General features: G+C 35.4%; 2 protein-coding genes across 3 annotated transcripts in view; both read left to right on the top strand.

The window, feature by feature from the left end:
- EMC2 (ER membrane protein complex subunit 2) overlaps window positions 1-11,891 on the top strand; it is a 37,328-nt gene extending 25,437 nt beyond the window's left edge. Inside the window, exons 8-11 of one of the 2 annotated variants that reach the window (XM_049773920.1) lie at window positions 1,199-1,280; window positions 1,995-2,105; window positions 4,357-4,461; window positions 11,484-11,891. In XM_049773920.1, the coding sequence (XP_049629877.1) occupies window positions 1,199-1,280; window positions 1,995-2,105; window positions 4,357-4,461; window positions 11,484-11,570 (385 nt within the window). In that variant the 3' untranslated portion in view covers window positions 11,571-11,891. The remainder of the gene's footprint in view (window positions 1-1,198; window positions 1,281-1,994; window positions 2,106-4,356; window positions 4,462-11,483) is intronic. The other variant, XM_049773921.1, reaches the window with a different exon arrangement.
- The window catches only part of ENY2 (ENY2 transcription and export complex 2 subunit), an 851,639-nt gene that overhangs the window by 17,609 nt on the left and 811,839 nt on the right, over window positions 1-22,191 (top strand). The gene's annotated exons all lie outside the window — the stretch shown is intronic.

The following is a 22,191-nucleotide window of genomic DNA, read 5'->3' as shown; positions in this document are numbered from 1 at the left end:
ACTCCCCTTCTGGAATGACAGTGCTTGACGTTCAGTTTATATCTCAGCTCTAGTGTTTTAACAATAGAATCATGGCACTTTCCTACTACCCAGAAACCACCCAGATTTCTGGTAGGATTGAATGAGTTAGTGCTTGCAGTACTCTTATGATTCATAGTAAAGCTTATGTACACCTGTGTGAAAGTTTTATGTTTATTTTTTAAAAATAGAGATTTTAGTGTAATTTTAGGTATCTTTGTATATTGGTGACATGCACCAACAATAATTGTAGGTAGGCTTTTTCTGAAAGGTAATGTCACCACCTTACTGGGGCTAAATCTTAGAATAGCTCTTTTTTTTTTTTTTTTTTTAGGATATCCTGTAATGAGGCAATTCACGTGATTTAAGACCTAAAAAATACATACTCATGCCTGTGGTCTTTACAGCAGTTTGACATAGCCTTGAGTTTTCAACAAGATTTTTATTTGTCATATATTTAACTAATAATAGAGGCATGCCGAAATTAACTTAATCTGTTTTATATGGGGCTAGTTATTATAATTTTGTATTTGACAGTAAAACAATTTTTAAAATGTGTTTGTAGTAGATTATTACTAGTAGATATATGTCTGCAAAGGAATTTTAATGAATGGAGATAACTTAAAATATTTCCTCTTTATATGGTAGCTCTTTTGTTGTTGTTTTGTTTTGTTTTGTGTTTTGTTTGGGTCACACCCGGCAGTGCTCAGGGGTTACTCCTGGCTCCATGCTCAGAAATCTCTCCTGGCAGGCCCGGGGACCATATGGGATGCCGGGATTTGAACCAATGACCTTCTGCATGAAAGGCAAACACCTTACCTCCATGCCATCTCTCCGGCCCATCTTTTAATGCTTTATTAAATAATTCGTGAACTTTATATAGTATCAAGATTTTAATTATGTTGTTAATTATGTTTGGATATCAGATTAATAATCTAGTTAAAACATTTATTGATTGTTAATAAGCTGTTTTAGGATTTAAGCTTCTGTTAATTTCTTTCTTTAATAATTTCATATTTGGTTATGAATTCAAGATAGCAAATACTTTACTAATAAAGCCGTTTCAGTTATTTTGAGGGGAATGCACCAAACATCACTAAAATTGGTTTAAAATTGTTAGAGCATAACAAAGATAAAATTTATGACTATTAACATTGCTTTCTCCTTTGATATTTTCCAGCTATGCCAAAGCAGCCTTTTGTTTAGAGGAGCTTATGATGACTAATCCACACAACCACTTATACTGTCAGCAGTATGCTGAAGTAAGTGTTTGCAAAAAAAAAAAAACAAATTTTAGGATTTTAAACAGTATAATTCTTTTAATTTTTTTTTACTTCCATACTATTTCATAATTATGGTATAAGTAGCACTATTCAGTGCCTCCTAAGAGTGATCATGAATTTTAAATTGATGTTCTTGCACATTTGTGTTTGGGTAAATATATTTTGGGAAATCTTATTTGCCCTTGTTTAGAATAGCAATACAGTTGAATGTTATGAAGTTTGAAGGATCTCATGATTAAGGCTTGTCCAGATATTAAAAAATGAAATTCATTATCTCAATCTGTAATGCTAATTTATTATTTATAATGTTAAGTATATTGAAAAGATGTCTGTTTTAATTATAATTAAGTGTAATTATAATTATTAATAATTATTTGTTTATTTTAATATGTGTTATTGAAAATATGTTATAAAGCATTAGCAAGGCAGTTGAAATAGAAATTATGCTGACTAATTTTGTGCTGTATTTTGGTTTTAAAGCTCAGTGATATACCATTCATTGAATAGTTGGGGGAGTAGGTTGTGTTTTAATATTTAGATGAGCCTTAAAGATGAATTAAAAGATGAATTCTTTTAACATCTTGTTTTTGTGTACAGAATATATGTTTTAATTACTAATGCTTACGATATGAGATATGCTATGTTTCAGAGTAGTAAAATAAACATGCTTCAGCACTGTGTAATTTTTAACAGGTTAAATATACCCAAGGTGGACTTGAAAACCTCGAATTTTCAAGGAAGTATTTTGCACAGGCACTGAAATTGAACAACAGAAATATGAGAGCTTTGTTTGGGCTTTACATGGTGAGTTGAGGTGCAGTGTTTAATGTTACCATATGAAGTCTATAAAATAATTAACTAGCCCCCTGTTTTTTCCCTCTTTTTTATTGCATTAGTAAGCTTATGTTTTTATTTTCCTCTTGTTAATATGAGCAATAGTTTATAAGGCATTTTTATTTTAAATCTTAATATGTTATTTTAATATATAACTGAGATTTGTAAAATATTTTATTGTATCATATTTGAATTGTCAATCATGTTAAATAGTGATCTGTATTTAATTTTTTGACTTTATAATCATTAGGTATTTTTACCAAATATGATTGTATGAGCTATTTTTTTTATATTTTATTTAAACACCTTGATCACATACATGATTGTGTTTGAGTTTCAGTGATGTAAAGAACACCACCCATCACCACTGCAACATTCCCATCACCAATGTCCCAAATCTCTCTCCTCCTACCCAACCCCTGCCTGTACTCTCGACAGGCTTTCTATAAATATGAGCTATTTTTAAACTATACCAATGCAAGTATATTAGAATAAAATGTCCAGTACATTATCCTGAGGCATTTCTTAAAAAAATGTTTAAGATCAGAAAAGTAGTACTTTGGAAGGGTCTTTGCCTTGCACAGGACCAACTTGGGGTTCGAGATTCTCCATCATCCTTTATGTTCCCCCAAGCACCTCTAGGAGTAATTCCTGAGTACAGAGCCAGGAGTAACCCCTGAACAATGCTGGGTGTGGGCCCAAAAAACAAAAAAGTTTAGAAAGTGGCAGTAAACAATTAATTTTATATTTACTCTGCCTGTGTGTGCCAAGTGATAAGTTTAGAGAAATAAGTAAGAGCTTGTTAGGAGGTCAAGAAAGATTTGTTTAGGGAATGGAGCAATATTACAGTAGGTATGGCATTTGCCTTGCATGCATCTGACCAGAATCTGCCCCCCAGCATCCCAGATCCCTTTGAGCATCGCCAGGAGTAACCCCTGAGCATTGCTGGGTATCACCTCTCAAAATAAAAAAAGATGATTTATTGAGCTTACTTAAAAAAAAAGAGTGCCTTCTATAATAATAAAAATAGCTTAAAATTAGCTTATTTAATAGGCCATTTCTTTACAAATTTTCATTTATCCTAGTCTTTTCATGAGTTTGGGCTTAAGAATGTGTTGGATCTTAGTGTAAAAGAATTGAGCCAGAGTGGAGGATGGAAGAAACATTTTTTAAATGGCAATAGGTTATTAATATTTTTTGCACAATACTTTATATGTCAGACATTGTTCTGAACTCCTTTTCATTACGTTCTCACATCAACTCTTTGAGATAAAATGCTATTGTTGCTGTTTTGTAGACAATAAAACTGTGAGTTTTAATTAATAAGCTCTGGGTAGATACAGATCTGTTAAGGCATCTATGGACTCCCGCCAGTTGGCTGCAGAGTTATTTTTTTAATCTTTGAACATACCATAAGGTGATGTTATAAAGAGAGAAGTATAAAATCAGTTTTGGCAATTAGGTTGCTCATCAATAGAGGAGACAACACAGGGAATTAACTAAGATTGGGTATAAAAGAAAGTATTTACTTTTTTTATTTTCTGTAGCTTGATCTTCTAAGGACAAGATATTAAGTTTTCATGCCTTTTCTGGAATTAAAAATAAACAATTTAAAAATAAATGATTTTTTTTGTTTTTTTTTTGTTTTTGGTTTTTGCGTCACACCCAGCCACTCTCAGGGCTTATTCCTGGCTCTGTGCTCAGAAATCACTCCTGGCAGGCTCAGGGAACCATATGGGATGCCAGAATTCGAACCACTGTCCTTCTGTATGCAAGGCAAACGTCTTACCTCCATGCTAACTCTCCGGCCCGATATTATGTTTTTAACTTATTTCTTAAATTACAGTTTAAGAATCCCTTGTTTCAAAAACCTTTTTTTCTAAAAATGATGTATATAATTATAGTGACTCTAATCACTTGTATAAAACACAGTTTAGAAATACCTCATGAAAATAATAGAAGTGAGTATATTGCTGTCTTCATTAACCAGCTTTAGTCTAGTCATATTGTTTTCATTGCAATTAGATTGAACCAAATTCTTTTCTAGTTTAAAGTTTAATATTTCAAATTACTTATTTTTAAATACTTTTAAAATATTAAACATTCTTTGTTTCTTTAAAATTTATTTTCCTATATGTTTTTATTTTAAAATCATTATGTCTTTTATTGTCTTGGGTAGAGAAAAGGGATTTTGTTTATGACAGTTCTTTTTCCTTTTTAGTCTGCAAGTCATATTGCTTCTAATCCAAAAGCAAGTGCAAAAATGAAAAAGGACAACATGAAATATGCTAGTTGGGCAGCTAGTCAAATAAATAGAGCTTATCAGGTTAGTATTGATAATTTTATGTTATTATCAGGTCAATTAACATATTTCTCTCTCTCTTTTTTTTATTTATTTTTTTTTTGTTTTGTTTTTGGGCCAGACCCGGTGATGCTCAGGGGTTACTCCTGGCTATGTGCTCAGAAATGGCTCCTGGCTTGGGGGACCAAATGGGACGCCTGGGAATCGAACCACAGTTTGTCCTAGGTCAGCTGTGTGCAAGGCAAACACCCTACCACTGTGCCATCACTCTGGCCCCATAACATATTTCTCAGTTGTCATTTAGTTTCCAAACTGCGAATCCAGATGTCTGTATCACTGGATTTTTACAATCTTTTGACAAGAAGTTCTATAATTTCTCTTTCTCATTTTTTTCCCCATCAAAAAGGAATCTGTTATATTAGTGTCCCACATTCAGACTTACCTTTTTTTTTTTTTTGGTTTTTTGGGCCACACCCGGTGACGCTCAGGGGTTACTCCTGGCTATGCGCTCAGAAGTCGCTCCTGGCTTGGGGGACCATATGGGATGCCGGGGGATCGAACCGCGGTCCGTCCTAGGCCAGCGCAGGCAAGGCAGGCACCTTACCTCCAGCGCCACCGCCCGGCCCCTCAGACTTACCTTTTCAAACATCTAAGTAGTTTTCCATTTGACAAAAGGTAATTCTGTATTCTAGGAAAATTAACAATTGCACTATGAATTATGTTGGATATTTATTTGAGCTGTGAATTATGAATCTGGTGTTAGAAAATCTCTAAAAGTAAGATAATCTGTCTATGTAACAATATTTTTAGACTCCTTTTAATACAACATGTGTTCTCTGAACCTTCTCCACACGTTTTTAGTTTTTTTTCTGAAACTTAAGCCTAGGGCAGTGGTCGACAACCTTTATTTTCCACTGAGCCAAATCTCGCCAAAACCATGATTGAAATGTGTTTTGAGAGCCACACAGGGCGCACACTGACAGAGGCTAGGAGCAAAGTCCTGACTCCTGGAGTGGCTGCCCGGCTCTCACATAGAAGAGCCAAATTCAAAGTGGAAAGAGCTGCATGTGGCTCACGAGCCACAGGTTGCCGACCACTGGCCTAGGGGATTCTTCATAAACATAGTCTGTAACATCTTAAAGCTTCTGATAATATTAGTAATGAGCTTTTTAAATGTTGTGTATGTAGCAAAATTTTTTGCTTCTTTTACTCACAAATTATTTGAATAAAGTTCTGAAGCCAAATAAATTGAAATTAGTTATTAGTTCTGTCTAATTTGTATTGTTTGGTCTATGTAAGGAATTTCAAACTTTGGGGATGGAGAGATAGTACAGCAAGTCGGGTGCTTGCCTTGCATACAGCCAACCTGGGTTCAACCCCCAGTATCCTGTATCCCCTGAGCATGCTGAATGTAACAAAGGAAAAAGAAAATAAATTTTTGCTATTTAAGTAATAAAAATAACCTCCTGTGTTGTTAGGTATTTTTTTCTTTCCAATTTTCACATTTAGATTAATGCATGATCCATTTGAACTGACTTTATGTATGCTATAAAATAAGAGCCAATTTTCTTTTATGTTGTTATGTAGAATATTTCTTTTCTTTTTTTTGTCATGAGACCCACTTCATAGAAGATGGTATGCTGTATTAAAGAGATCACAGTACTAGAGACCTAGAGCCTGCTTTGAAAGTTTGGCTTTGATGCATTAGCTGTGTAATCTTGGATAAATTCCATAATGTCTCTGGACCTCATTTTCATTTGCATGATGGATATAATACAAATTTTCTGAGGATTAAAGGGGTTAATACATCACTTTCACCAAATCATAGTAACATGCTAAACTCACTTGATTATACCTGCTATGATCATTGCAATAGTTAAAAAAATAAGCTATAATAAGGAACAGATAGAGATAATGTATTATAAGGTAGGCAGGTACTTTTTCTGTTTCCTGAAGGAGGAAATTAAAATATGGGAAAACAAAATATCTTTCACAGGTGAACATAGCTGATTAGTAACAGCTGCTTTTAAACTTTAGAAATGAGGGGCAGGACTGGAGAGGTAGCACAGTGGTAGGATGTTTGCCTTGCACGCAGCTGACCCAGGGACCTGGGTTCAATTCCCAGCATCCGATATGGTCCCCCAACCCGCCAGGAGCGATTTTTAAGCACAGTGTAACCCCTGAGCACCGCCAAGTGTGGTCCAAAAACAACAACAACAAAAGTAAACTCTAGAAGCGTGACTCCAGAGTTGGTGCTCTGAAAAACCACCGCATACTGTCTTTTATAAAGATGTCAGCTTGAAATGTACTTGAAGTTGTTACTGAGTTTTCAACTCTCTTAATTCTGTTCCCCTTGAAGCAGTTCACATGCCACCTTTAGCTTCTTTTTTCATTTCACACCTAAAGCACTTAGTAGAAATGGAATTCAGATTAATTTTTAGTCTTTTTCTTTTCTTTTCTTATGATAGTTTAGTAATATTGCAAGACCAGGCAACTCCCTTCCTTGCTATACTACATGCACCTTACCACTCATAAACCCATCACTTTAGTGTATTAAGCCATTAATCTTAGATTGAATCTTATTTTATAAGGAATATTTGCCTTCTCTGCTTTTTCTCTCTTACAAAACACAAAACGGTGGATGAGGAGAGATGGTTCCACGTGCTTGGCAGCATACACAAGACCCGAAATTTCGGATTTGACTCCCTGGCACCACCAGGCTGCTTACACCCAGTACCTCATGGCTGAGCAGGCCTGAATTGCTGCTGCAAGCACGCTGAACCCTCAGGCCTGCACAGCAGGCACAGATGGCTGTGAGTGTCCCTTTGGCCGCCCACTCTCCCCAAGGGAGCTTATCTCTTGTCATTTTTTTGACTCATTCTCTTTTCATAGACTGTTGTGTGAATTCTCAAAGCAACTCTGGCATGCCCCTTTGTTGCCCTCACTCCATAGAAGTGTTTCGCACATCTAGGGTTGCAGAATGATTTGCCTTTCCTTGACTAGAGAAAGGGATTGTGCAGTTTTTGTCATTGTCTGTTGCTTTAGCTGTCACTCATTGGACAGGTCAGGATTCTGTCAAGCAGATTACAGTACTCTGCAAGTAGGAATCATCCCCCAAGCAAAAACAGTTTTTCAATTTGCTACTGTTATTGTTGTCTTATCCCCCCCTTGGGGGGGTTGGTTCCTAATTGGCACTTAATACACCAAGGCCCAAGGATGTTACGGTAGTGTGAAGTCGCTGAGGAGCTGCTGTTGAACAGGTCGAAGGCAGGAATGTCCCTTAGAGCCTAAATTCTCTGGACCTGCAGAGCATTGTTCTGACACCTTGGTTATGGAGCCCTTATGCAGGGGCCCCTAGGAGCCTATGTGCAGGTCAGGCCACAGGTAGAAAATGGCTGAAGAAAACTGGATTGAAGGACCTTTGCTTATAGTGAAATATCTTTGGGCTATTTGATTTAGACTCAGAAGAGTAATTCCACCATTCTTAATTTAGCTTCTTGTGGAGTCTGCTGGGTGCTGGTGCCTGATTGCCTCACTGAACCATCTGCCTGTTGGCCATCATTTGTGTGTTCTGGGCCTTGCTTGGATCTTGCATGCCTTATTTGACAGACTAACTTGGACTTAGTCATGCAGGTCTTCTAGAATTCCAAGAGTAGCAGACAAGCAAATTCTACTGCTCACAGTTCTTTTCAAGTCTTTGGCTGTATCACATGTTGGTCATTTCCCATTGAGCAAAAAAAAAAAAAAAAAAAAAAAAATTGTGTGATTAACCTAGATTTAAGGGATTGATATGTTGTTCATCAGTGGGAAGAAACACGGTCATTTAGCACTTTAGTAACTTCCTCCTAATTCTGCAGCTCCCATCCTTTTACTTTGTACTCCCTTTCTTTCTTTCTTTTTTGTTTTTGGTTCTCGGGTCACACCCAGCAATGCTCAGGGGTTACTCCTGGCTTTACGCTCAGAAATCGCTCCTGGCAGGCTCCAGGGATCATATGGGATGCTGGGATTCAACCCACCGTCCTTCTGCATGCAAGGCAAAGGCCTTACCTCCATGCTATCGCTCCGACCCCATGTTCTCCTTTTTATTTTTATTTGATTCATTGAGGTGGAATTAGCAGATGACAATGTACATATATTTGGCGTGTACAATAGTTTCGACACAATCTTGACCAGGTTTTTATAGATTTTCATTATCCCAGAAAGTCTCCTTGCTGCTTTGTTATCAACACTCCAAATAGGCACTGACTTGATTTTTGTGCTTTAAATTAACTTTGCCTAGTCTGAAACTTTATTGAAATTAGACCAAAGCTTATGTACTCTTCCATGCCTTTTTCTTTTATTTAGTACGTTTCTAAGATTCATCCAACCAGTTTTTCTGTTAACTTTAACTTTGTCTTCCCATGTTATATCCTGCAAATTATGGATAGGCAAATGTTAAACCAGTTTACCTCAGTTATCAAAAAGACTATCAAGAAGACTTTACTGATCTTTACATCTGATAAGTGAGTTTTTATTACTTAAATGTTCTGTCTGAAGAGTTTCCTTTAAGCTTCAATGAAGATTTTGGCAGAGTTTTGTTAAGCAGAATTGTAATTATTTGGAGGAATAAATTGTGCTTTATGTGTGATGAATGTGTAAAGTATCATTTTCAGAGATTAACATTTTAATAATAAATTTCTGGGATCTAATTGAGAACTTCATGACTTATGTATACTCTGATATAAACATGTACAGAGTATGTAATAAGAGTTCCTTATTGTAATGTTTTTCTAGGTATTTATAAATCAGAGAAAATGAGATTTTAAGAGCTGTTTTTCTTTCTTTGTTTCTACTTAATAATGAAACAGAATATGGCTACTACTTGTAGGCTCTTCAATTAGGTAATTGGTTTAGCATGTTCAGTAGAGGCAGGCAAGTTTGATTAATGCTCATGAAAAAAAATTTGAATGTGAAACCTACTCACAATAATTTTCCAGATAAATGCTTCTTTGGTACACTGTTCAATTCATCTGTGTCAGTGATCCATATGTTATTTATGATTGCAGAGGTGATTCTGTTACTATCCTTTTGGGAATAGAAAATTAAATCATGATTTGAGGGAAAGAATAGGATTCTGGCTTCATCAGTTAAATTGCCATATAATTCTGGAATAGACAAAATAATTGCATGTCAGGTAAAATCTGGAGTGATAGATTTATATTTCCAATTCTTTTTATTTGTTCGGACATAGAAAAGTTTGCTTTGTTCTAAATTGCACTGGCTGTCTATAGTGTTGATTGACATACCTCAATATCCTAGGTGATTTTGTTTGTTTAACTAATTTTTAAAAATCATGTTTCATATTATTTGTTATCATTTTCCTTTTCCAGTTTAAGGCACGACAAATGTTGGATTTTACAGTGCATGTTATGACTTCATTTCCCACAAAAGATTTTTTACTTTTATGTTGCCATTCATAAAAGCAGATTAAATGGTACTATATATAAGGTGTCCTGTTTTGTACTTCCTTCCCAATGCATCAAAGCATTTTCTTAGAATTAGACCTTAAAGTATCTGATTAGGACCATTCCTGTTTACTTTGGAGTAGGCAGTACTAAAAGAAAAGGCTTTCTGTTCTTGTGAAAGTGAATTTATCAACTGTTTAATAGAAATAATAAGCATGCCTCCACAGTCCTGACTCTCCAAATGAAATAGGGAAAATGCAATTTTAAATGTGGTGTGACTTTTGCCATATTTTGACCTTACACATATTGGTAGTGTCTTATGAAAAACAAAGCAATCTTGGTCTTAGGAAAAGTTTTTCTTTTTCCTTGACATTTTTCTTCTAGAAATCTTTGTTTATTCTCTCATACCAAGATTCTACTGCAGAAGCTAATGGTTTAGGAAATGGGCCATCTGTAGGCGGAGAGGTCAGAGGCAGGTTACTAAACCTTGAAACCTTGAAGCTTCTATGGTCTTACCTGCACTTGATCACTTGGTGTTTTCAGTAGGTCACCAGGAGTTTGCTAACTTAATTGCAAAAGAGAAGAAACACATTATAAATCAAGAACTAAGTACTTGAGACAACATTGCTATTTGAAAGAAAGTTCAGTCACTTGAAAAATGTATTCAGTGCTTAGGTGTGAACTGAAAATAAGATATGCTAATGATAGCAAATATTAATCAATATTTTAACCAGACAGAAAACAGATGATATGGATAAAATAAATCTTAACCCTACCCCCATAAGGATCACTTAGCTTATCTAGTAAATCTGTAGTGTTAAATCAAACTGATAAACGGTGGGAATTGTTGGTCTAGTTAGAAAACTCATTTTGAAATCAGCATGGGGTAGTCAACAGTGTGCCCCACTGATTATGTGCCCTATATTAAATTTAATATGCCATGAATTTGCTTTTAAATATACAAAGATAGTATTTAAGATACTAATTTGTAAGGTCTAATGGAAATTTTGTTTTAGAAAGCAAATTACAACTTAATTAAACTAGAAATAAATATTTTTAAATCTATTTACCTGATTTCATAGATACTTGATTTTTTTCCCACAGAAACATTCTAGTCAGCTAACAACTGGATTTTTATAAACTGTAACCTCTAATTTTAAAGATATATTTGCAACTTTAAAACATCTAAGAAAAAGTATTTCACAACTATTTTACATTTATTTTTACTTTTGTTTAAAATCAGAGAAATATATATTTAGAGGCTAGACAAATAGAAATAGTTTGTATTCCTACTCAACTGTGAATAACTTGTATTTATAAAATACGCTTTTCATTTTATAAAAAGGTTAATTTTAAAATCATATCTATTTTATTTATTATAGAACTTCAATATTTTAACTGACCATTCATGTAGTGAATTATTTGTACAGTTTAATTAAAGTTTAAAAACTTTTAAAACTCAAATGTTCTTGCTGTTTAAAAGAACATATGGGATTTTATGCTGGTGATAAAATAATGCTGTCTCATTAGGAATGTGAAAGGAAGATTGTGATTTTTAAACCTGCCACTGAAATTGAGCCTAACAATGTTTTTAAAAATTAGTTTGCAGGTCGAAGTAAGAAGGAAACCAAATACTCTCTAAAGGCAGTTGAAGACATGTTGGAAACACTGCAGATCACCCAGTCTTAAGTTTTAAAAACTCCTCCGGGTTCCATTTCAGAACTGGACATTTGAACTGATTGGCCTGTGACTTATTTACTAAATGCCCAGTGCTATTTATATAAGAAAAATTTTCTGTTACAGACGCAGATGTAAAGATTGTGTTCACATAAACCTAAAAATGCCTTTTACTGTTAAGCAAGAATGGGAAATGTTTGCTGAAGAGCGATTTAAGAAAACTCTTGTGATTGTCATTCTCTTCATATCACACATCACTTAACTGCTTTTAAACCACAATCTGATGTAGTAATAACTTTGTTAAATAAACCATGATGATTTATTAAACTTGTATTTGGAGATACCTTTTCATTATATTCAAAGAGTGACTATTGGTTTAAAACAGTTTCTAGTTAACACCATTTTATCTGTGATTAAAAATACATAGCATTCTTAGTTAAGAGGCAAAATGCTGGGGAAATTATCTTTATTTTGTTTATATATCTGGGTCGTGTTTTTTGCTGTACATACTGATAGGTTGTTTGTTTTCTAGTGTTTTGGTAAGTTTTGCTTTTAGGGTATTTCTTTCTCTTGCTTTTAGAATATCTCTTCCAAATTAGTAATATCTCATTAAATTACTTTTCAGAGCACATATTTAAATATATTACCTATGTAAATAATGTAAGGTTCATCTCCTTTATAATACTTAAATTTCATCCTTATGAAACTGATCATTTAAAATAATCATTTAATTGTAAATTACATAATATTTACAGATATAGACAAGGAATTAAATTACTTTGAGGTCGTTATTTTTATTTTTTATAAAATAAACTTAAACTGTCTTTTGAAGAAAAATTTATAGAATTCTCACCTTTTCTTACATTCTAAAGAATAGTTAGAATTGCTTCCTTACAGCTATTACCTATATTATTATTTTTTATGTGTTAATAGAAGGAACTTTAAGAAATGAAGAATTTACTTAGACAAATCAGTTTTTAAAATAAGAATTTTTTCATTTAGGACAAATATATTTTATCACTTTGTAATTTAGTATAAATTAAATGTAGTATAACTTTAAGTAGTTTTTTTACTTTCTTTTTCATGAATAATGAGCAGGTGTTAAATAACTATGTGGTCTCAATTCGTCTCAAATAATCTTTGTGGTCCCGAGATGCACTTTTATTTACCTCTGAATTTAGTGTCTACATTTCCAACACAATGAGCCATTTTAGATTTGCCTGCTATAAAGAAAGGGTCTGCATATTGTTCCATTACCTTTCTTCCCCTTAACCTCCCATCAGTCACTCTGGAGGTATTTACTTTAGCAATTATATTGTGTGATTTAATGCCTCCTCTAATGCTCCAGTCTTATGCCTTCTACCAAGATGTTTTTTAAGTGCATTGTTAGTATGGAATAATTTATAAATAAGTCTAAATGCTAATCTCAGTTTGGCAGACAGTTGCCTACACAGTTGCTTTTACCTCTATTTCTTCCTTATTTATAGTGCCCTATGTTACTTGGATAGAACAGAGATCCATCCCAGTTGCAGATTGAACCTTAGCCGGAGCCAAAATGCATCGTGATTGATCTTAACCAGAAGTGGTCATTAAATTTATTATGATTTGTACCATGCCAATGCAGAACTTTCTGCAGTGAGGGAAATAATTCTTTGTGACATCTAGTATGGTAGCCACCTACTTATATGCGCTTGAAATGCGGCCAGTACAACTGAGAAAATGAGTGATTTATATGATTGTTTTGAAATGTCCAGAGCTCCAGGTGATCCTTGCCCATTCTGTTAGTCAGCACAAATGTCTAAATGGCAGGTAACCTAGATAAAGCTAATGAAATGAACTGAAGACTATTGAGGACTTCTCTTTCAAAATCAAAGATTGTGAAGTGTGAGACTTTGCCTTTTTTCCTCATCCTCATGAAATCAATGCCTACTGCTTGCCTAAAGATACAACAGCTATCGTGCAATCGTGAAACAGCAAACTCAGAGATTACTTACTCCTGGCAGGCTCGGGGGACCGTATGGGATAAGGGGGATCTAACCCAAGTCCCCTGAGCTCAGGAGTGATTTCTGAGTGCAGAGCCAGGAATAACCCCTGAACACTAACTGGGTGTGCCTCCCAAAATCAAGTGAAATCTTTGGAGTATTTTGGAGGGGGCAGACACCTGGCTAGGGCTCAGAGATTACTCTTGGCATTGTGTTCAGACATTTCTCCTGGCAGGCTTGGGGGACCATAGGGAATGCCAGGGATTGAACCCAGTCCATCCCAGATTTGCCTCATGCAAGGCAGTCATCTACCCGCTGTGATATTGCTCTGGCTCTGAAAGTGAAATCTTTTATGAAGAAGGTTCCATGGAGGTTGAAAATAAGGACTTGGATCTCTAATGGCACTGATGAACCCCGAGCAGCCCTCAGCTACTATCTTATTAAAGAAAAACTGATTCCTAATTGTAAGCCATTGTTTCAATTTCACGTTATCTAGCCATGTATTGCTTATGGCAAATATATTTGTTAATATCACTTTATTAAACATGCAAAACTCTTTAGACATACTTGGAATACTATTTTTAATGTAATTATTTGAAAGTATGTAGCTAATATATAAGAATGTTGCAATTTAGCACCCAGTGTTTACATCCAGCAGAGAAAAACAAAAGGCATACAGAGAATCTTTAATAGTGTATGAATAATATTAACTTCAGGGAACAGAGCAGGATGTAGAAAAAAATGGAAGTTGCCAGAAGGTAAGCCCCATATCGTGTGTGTAACTAACTTCCATTTAATCCCTGACCTTGCAGAAAAGTCCCTTAAGTGCCATCAATCATAGGGCCAGAAATAATCCCTGGAGCCAGAGCAGTGGCACTATAGGTAAGGCATCTGACTTGCAAGCTCTAGCCTAGGATGGACTGCAATGCTAATCCCCGGCATCCCATATGGTCCCCCCAAGCAAGGAGTGATTTCTGAACTCATAGCCAAGAGTAACCCCTGAGCGTCAGTGGATGTGGCCCAAAAACAAAAAAAAACAAAAACAGAAATAAGCCCTGAGTAGAGCTAGGTGTTGCCACCAAAAAGAAACAAAAAGTAGATTAATGTTTATGCGAGGAATTTTTTTCTGATATATTCAAGGAATCTTTTTCTTTTAATGCCGTACTGAAATTATTTGCCAGGTAACTTGATTTAATATTTAATTTTATTTATCAGATTTTAGAAAGAACTTACAGGATTCCATGTAGAAACAAAATAATTTTCTGTTATAGAGGTCAAAGGGAGTAGGGTCAGGTACCAAAGATTCCTTGTCCTGTGCTCTAAGGCCTATGTCTATCCTCTAATTCTTTTCCCCCATTTTAGAATGACAGAAATGAGATCCATATTTATTCAGTGGACATTAGAAGAATAGCGATTACAATTCAGGCTTATGACTTATAAAACATTGTGTAATTTACTTTCAATGTTTAATTTACATTAATAACATCTAAATCTTTTTGAAATTGAATTTAAATTGACCAGTTTAAGTTGATTTATCATTTATTCTTAATTGCAGAACTATTTTAGAACTATTTCAAACTGCTTTGAACCTTTGGATATAGCAACTCCTCCCTCCTGCAAGTTAGGTTCACATTCTAAACTGAACTGTCTCCTTTCTCCTTTGCCCACACATTCATCTGTTGAATTCCTAATATTAATGTGATTTTATTTGGAGAGTCTTTCAAGTGGTAATTAAAAATAAAGATGGGTTCAGTGGAGGAACCGTAATCCATTCTGATCATTACCATTTTAAATTGCAATTAGGACAGTCAGAGAGTAAAGATCTGACTGGGAAGACAAGGGAAGATACTTGCTATATGTCAAGAAGCATGTCCTCAGAGGGAGCCTTCACCTCGTGACCCACGCCTTCATCTAGAACTGTGATGAGATAAATGTCAGTTGTTTAGAATACTCACTACTTCGTGTACTTTGTTAAGAACAGTCCTTGTAAACCTATATAGCTCTCTAACTAATAGAGGAACATAGAAGTCATTAAATTTTAAAAAATTGCTGCCAGTGACAGGTATTTTTGTATCTTAAAATAGAAGTAGATCTAGATTTTTTTTAGTTATTTTTACAAGTATCCCCTCATTTTTGTACTTTAACAATATTTAAGTTTCATGAATTTGCCTTTCATCTACTTTAGAGCATCCTGCCTTCTCCCCAAATTTTACAGATCCTTTTCACATTTATATTTTACATGTTCTTCATTAGTTTTATTCAGTTTTTCATATTAATTGAAATATGCTTTTCATAGCTACTTTAAAATAGCTTTTAATCCCACAACTGAACTCTCCTTCAATATCCCACCACATTTCTCATGTCTCTTTTTAGTTTTAAACCATGAGTGTATTCTATTAGTGTTCTATTATACAACTCAAATCTATTTGTATTTCCCATTCTATCCCCACCTTAATTCTTGGTAGCTAGATGTTAGATGTCTTGCATCTTCACTCTTTTCTAGCCCATCCTTCACTGCAAGTAGGTGATTTTTAGCATTGCTGGTGATGATCGTTTATCTTTTTCTCTTATTAAAACTTTAGCTCTTTACTCTTTTTTACTATATAATATCAGAACCAGGATTCTTACTTCCTTAATTGTAATCAGTCCCAGTACTTTCCCTTTCTGAATTTAACCAAACTTAAAATTTGGGGGGGGGGTATCTTTCCATCTTCCACAATGTTGCTATTTATTATTTCACCTTGTAAAATAAAGCTTCCTTTGATTCATACTGCCAAGAACAAAACCCTTTTTTATTCTAGATGTATTTTTAAAATAACACTTTACTTGAAAAGCATTTGTAAAATTCACAAGAATTTGCTAAAACAGGAGAGTTTTATGTACCAGCTAATATTTCCTTACTTGTTATATACAGTGCCTTGTTAAACCAGGAAACTGGCATTGCAACAATATTACTAATACAGACTTTTTTACATTTCACAAATTTTATGTGCCCTCTTTTATTGTATTCATAAAGTGTTATGTAGATTAATGCTACTATCACCACAATCAAGATTTTTTTAACTATATCACAGATTACCCTTGCTGCTCTCCAATAGTTATAACTAAAGCTATACCCTATAATCCTAAATCCATGGATCCTTTATAATTGCATTGCTTTTAGGATGTGAATCATAGGAGCAGAGAAATACTACAAAGGTTAAGGTACATGGCCCATCCTTGTTTAATCCCTGCCAGTGCATATGGTTTTCAGAGCACTGCCAAAAGTGATTTCTGAGCACCTCCATATGTGGCTCCAAAACAAAAATATAAAGTGAATAATAAATTAATCATATGGTAGGTAATCCTTGATATTTCTTTCATACTACCTACTGCCTTTTGGATATTTTTTTTGTTTTTTGTTTGTTTGTTTTTTGTTTTTGGATCACACCTGGCGGTGCTCAGGGGTTACTCTTGGCTGTCTGCTCAGAAATAGCTCCTGGAAGGCACAGGGTACCATATGGGACACCAGTATTCGAACCAACCACCTTAGGTTCTGGATCGGCTGCTTGCAAGGCAAGCACCACTGTGCTATCTCTCCGGGCCCCTTTTGGATCTTTTAGTGCCAACAATTTGACAGTAATGGATCATGAGTCAGTAATTTGTTCCTTTATATTGCTAAGTAGTATTTGGTTGTATAGATGCATCACAGTCTGTAATCTAGTCACACACACACACACACACACACACACACACACACACAACCTCTGAATTGTTTCTACGCCAATTAAAAAGCCAAGACTACAGTATTTTTCATGTATATTAAAATGTATGAGGAAATTCACAATCATAACAATGAGTATTAGAAGAATTTAAGATTTACAAGGTATTATTGCATTTTCTTATGCTAGCAATAAGCACCTATACTTGCTCAATATATATTAATTTCAAAATTTAATACACTCATGAAGGATATATTAGCTAAAAACTACAAGTGCTAATAGAGGAAACCAAAGACCTACATAAATGTGCATGGATTCTACCCAGGACCTAAAAGAAACGGAATTTTTTCTCTAGAGTCTATAAAATTAATAAATCACCTAAATGATTTATAGTTTATTTCTATTAAAGTCTTAGACTTATTTGTAGGCAGACTACCTTGAGAAATAAACTAGATAGCCTAAACAGCTTTGACCAGAAGCAAAGTAATAAATTAAAAAAATGATCAAACTTAAACACCAAATCCAAAGCCAATGACAACAGAATCAACACCCAATCTACAACATGCTAGACACAGAGGGGACCATTTATACTAGCAATCCAGGGGAGTAAAGAAGGGAGATATGGGATGCATGCTGGGAACAAGGGTGGAGGGAGGACAACATTGGTGGTAGGAATGCCCGTGATGCAATGTCACTGTGTACCTAAAAAAATTACTGTGAAAGATTTGTAATCCACTTTGGTCAGAATAAAAATTAAAAAAAAAATCTAACTGCATGCAGTACTAAGGACATCATGGCATAACTACTGACTTGATCTTATATTTGTGCTAGTCATGTACAGCCATGGGACAGAATAGAGTCCAGAGCTGACTACACCAGGACGGCAAATTAATGTTGAGAAGATATTGAAAAGATTAAATGAAAGAATTGTCTGTCTACTCAACAAATGTTTCTGGAACAATTTAATATTCATAGCAAGATGAAATAAAATGTTTTAAACTGGATTTATTATAAAATGAATCAGATTTAAATGTAACTAAGAAAACCTTAATTTCAAAAAAGAAAGCAAATCTGTAACTTAAGATTAGTCCAAACATTTTAATTTTTTTTCAAATTTTGAGCCCTGTATGTACAAACTATTATTACTAGAATTTCACATATGAACTATTAGGACCACACCCTCCATCCAGATGACTGCTTTCCTCTACCTTTGTCCCAGAGTCCCTTTCTCACTCTCCCCAGCCCTGGTGTAAATAAACATCTTACTTGAAGATCAGTTCTCGGTTTCTGTTCTTTGGGGCATTTATTATTTCCCTACTCTGTTTCCACATAAGGCACAAATCTATTTCAAAATTGTTACAATAGCAAAGGTTTAATCTTCTTTTGAAAAAAAGAAAAGTGAGTAAAGCCTTAAGGAGGCAGTTCAAAAGGACTGAAGTGCATACTGGCCATACTCGAGGCCTTGATTTCAATTCCAAACACTGCAGCCCTTCTCCTATTCCTGCTCCTGGGTATGTTACACTAATGGCCTCAGCACTGCTGGGTCTGAGCAGCATCACAATTCCTAAACCCACAATGTCAAATTCACACTAGTTGAGGACAGCTTAAAAGGAATCCCCCATTTTTCTTGTATTGAGTAGAGATTTCTCAAACATTAAATATCTATTTTGAGGAAGAACATGTTAAGGAAGGGCTAGATCAGCTATGAGTAGAAAATATTTGTAAACGTATGCTCAGTCATGTATTTCTCTCCGGAATAAAGAACTGTGGCTGCTCAGTAAGAAGAAAACAATCCAATGAGAACGTGCATCAAATGGACAAGACAGATAATTCAACAAAGAGGTGTTAGGGTGGCAAATAGTACCAGAAAGAATGTTCAAAGTCATTAGCTATTTATAGAGAAGAGCAAATGGAAGTTCTCTTCAGTGAAGATATCATGAGATACCTATTAGAATGACTTACAGAAAATCAAACTATGAGCTGATAATTATGTGGAGCAACAAGAAATGACACATGTTAAGCTATTCTGGAAGAGTGTTGTATACTTTTATGTTATCAGGTATCTTTCATTTGGAGCATTTATCACTTTAATGATACTTTCAGGGAATTGTCTCTCCCAGGAGTTCCTTAATTATAAGGTCAGAGATCATATCTGGTTTTTGTCCCTTATTGTCATTCCAGTTTCTAGCATTCTGCCTGCATAAGGTACATATTTGAATAAAATAAAAATGCCATGCACATTTAGTGATAATTTATTCAACCAACCTTCCAAAAGTATAGTTTCACTTCACGTAGTTTTCTGGTAAAACATAATAATGAGAATTTTTTTTCAGAAGGCCAAAATGCATTTTATGAGCAATTATGGCTTCCAGTGACTCAGATATGCGATGTAAATAATAAAAAATGGAAATTAACAGGTTGACTAAAATATATATGCTGGAACCTATTGTCAAAAGCTGCAACTTTTGGATAGCCCAACTTTAAGGATAGTGAGAATGAATAAAAGTGACTAAATGTAATTAAAAGTAATTAAATAAATTAAGTGATTAATGGGCTACTGAAATTTATAGTTAGTGATTCTCAAAGTTATGAGCATTTGTTAACTTGTTAAGAAATACAAATTCAAAAAAAAAAAAGGTAGGGCCCAGAGAGATAGCACAGCGGCGTTTGCCTTGCAATCAACTGATCCAGGACCTAAGGTGGTTGGTTCGAATCCCGGTGTCCCATATGGTCCCCCATGCCTGCCAGGAGCTATTTCTGAGCAGACAGCCAGGAGTAACCCCTGAGCACCACCGGGTGTGGCCCAAAAACCAAAAAAAAAAAAAAAAAAAAAAAAAAGAAATACAAATTGATTCCTCCAAAAACTGGAAATTGAGCTCCCTTTCGACCCAGCTATTTCACTCCTAGGGATATACCCTAGGAACACAAGAATACAATACAAAAATCCCTTCCTCACACCTATATTTATTGCAGCACTATTCACAATAGCCAGACTCTGGAAACAAACAAGATGCCCTTCAACAGATTAATGGCTAAAGAAACTGTGGTACATATACACAATGGAATATTATGCAGCCATCAGGAGAGATGAAGTCATGAAATTTTTTTCCTGTACATGAATGAATGTACATAGAATCTATCATGCTGAGTGAAATAAGTCAGAGGGAGAGAGAGAGAGATGCAGAATAGTCTCACTCATCTATGGGTTTTAAGAAAAATAAAAGTCATTTTTGCAACAATCCTGAGACAATGAGAGGAGGGCTGGAATTTCCAGCTCACTTCATGAAGCTCACCACAAAGAGTGGTGAGTGCAGTTATAGAAATAACTACACGGAGAACTACCATAACTATGTGAATGAATGAGGGAACTGGAAAGCCTGTCTAGATTGCAGGTGGGAGTAGGGTGGGATGGAGGGAGATCTGGGACATTGGTGGTGGGAATGTTGCACTGGTTAAGGGGGGTGTTCTATACATGACTGAAACCTAATCACAATCATATTTATAATCAAGATGTTTAAATAAAGATATTATAAAAAAGAAATACAAATTATTGAGACTTATGTAAGCTAAATGAGAAACTAAGGTTAGACTCTAGAAATTTGTTTTAAGGAGTATGTAGGAGTCCATCAAATATTATTGAGATCCACTAAAATCGGAGAATTGTTGATCTAGACTAGATCTAGTTACTGAAAGAGTTCAGGAGAAGAAAGTGAGTATTTTGACTAACTTCCTATTTGTTGCAAGTCAGCCCCTGAAGAGGTTGACTGATAGAGGGATGGAGAATGAGCTCTTTCCCCTCCAGCTCGGAGCGTGCGTCTGCCACCCTGTTCATCCGGTGGTTCTGAGGTAAAGCGGTGGGTAAACAGCTTACAGTCAGGCTTGTGAAAATATTAGCTTTATTCGGTGGACAAGACTGAAGTCCAAAGCCTCAGCATCAGTTTCAGCCAAAAGCCCCCTGCCTTCCACAGACCCTTGTTTTTATCCCCCAGAATCAGGTACCACCCAATGATGGGATCAGGTACCACCTAATGGTGGGAGCAGAATCAGGTACCACCCTAGGGTGGGGGCAGAATGCCAGGTCACACCCTAGGGTAGGGCACAATCACCTATCAGGGTAGGGTCAGTAACATAATGATCCCATAAAATGTTTACATACACAACAATTCCCCCATTTGTTTTTAGTAAACAAACAATATTATCTACAATTATTAATGGAAAAACTAGTCAATAATAAAAGAGCAGCTGTTTGCATAAGCGCATCACAGGAAAATGTAAAGAAAAACTTCTAACCTAAATACAGGGTGTCTAAAACATGTATCAAGGAATCAACTATAAGCTCCTGAAAAGATAAATCTAAGACATACATAGATTCTTCGAAGAGACGCCAGAAAGGTTGTGTAGCAGGCGAGAAGAAGCACCTTTTCTTTATTTGTTGTTGTTGTTGGTTTTTGGTATTAGGTTTTTGGGTCACACCTGGTAGGCTCAGGAGTTACTCCTGACTCCACGCTCAGAAAATGCTCCTGGCAGATACGGGGATTCGAACCAATGACCTTCTGCATGAAAGGCAAATGCCTTATCTTCATGCTATCTCTCCAGACCCATTTTCATTCAAGTCCAGGTAGACCAGAAAGCCCATCTTTGAGGGCATTGAATTAGGCCCTTATTTTGGAGGAAGAAGCATATACCCCCTGCACAGTGGGGGGGCACTGCAATGATGATCAATAGGCTTCTGAACTTAATCCAAGTTCTTAATCCAGGCTGAAGTCCATATGATGTCCGAAATCGATGTACCAATAAGGTCGATTATTTATATATGGGAGCTTAATTCACAAACCAAAACAAAATGTTTAAGGCAGAGACCCTCCCTGTGTAAATAAACAACTTGAGGATCCATCCAAAATGGATGGAACCTCCTATAAACATAGTATTTTGCCTATGATGTGCCCACGC

The sequence above is a fragment of the Suncus etruscus genome, chromosome 5 (genome assembly GCF_024139225.1).
Source record: "Suncus etruscus isolate mSunEtr1 chromosome 5, mSunEtr1.pri.cur, whole genome shotgun sequence".
Classification (NCBI taxonomy): domain Eukaryota; kingdom Metazoa; phylum Chordata; class Mammalia; order Eulipotyphla; family Soricidae; genus Suncus; species Suncus etruscus.
Note: the sequence above shows the minus strand (reverse complement) of the source record. Positions and strands in the feature narration are given on the sequence as shown.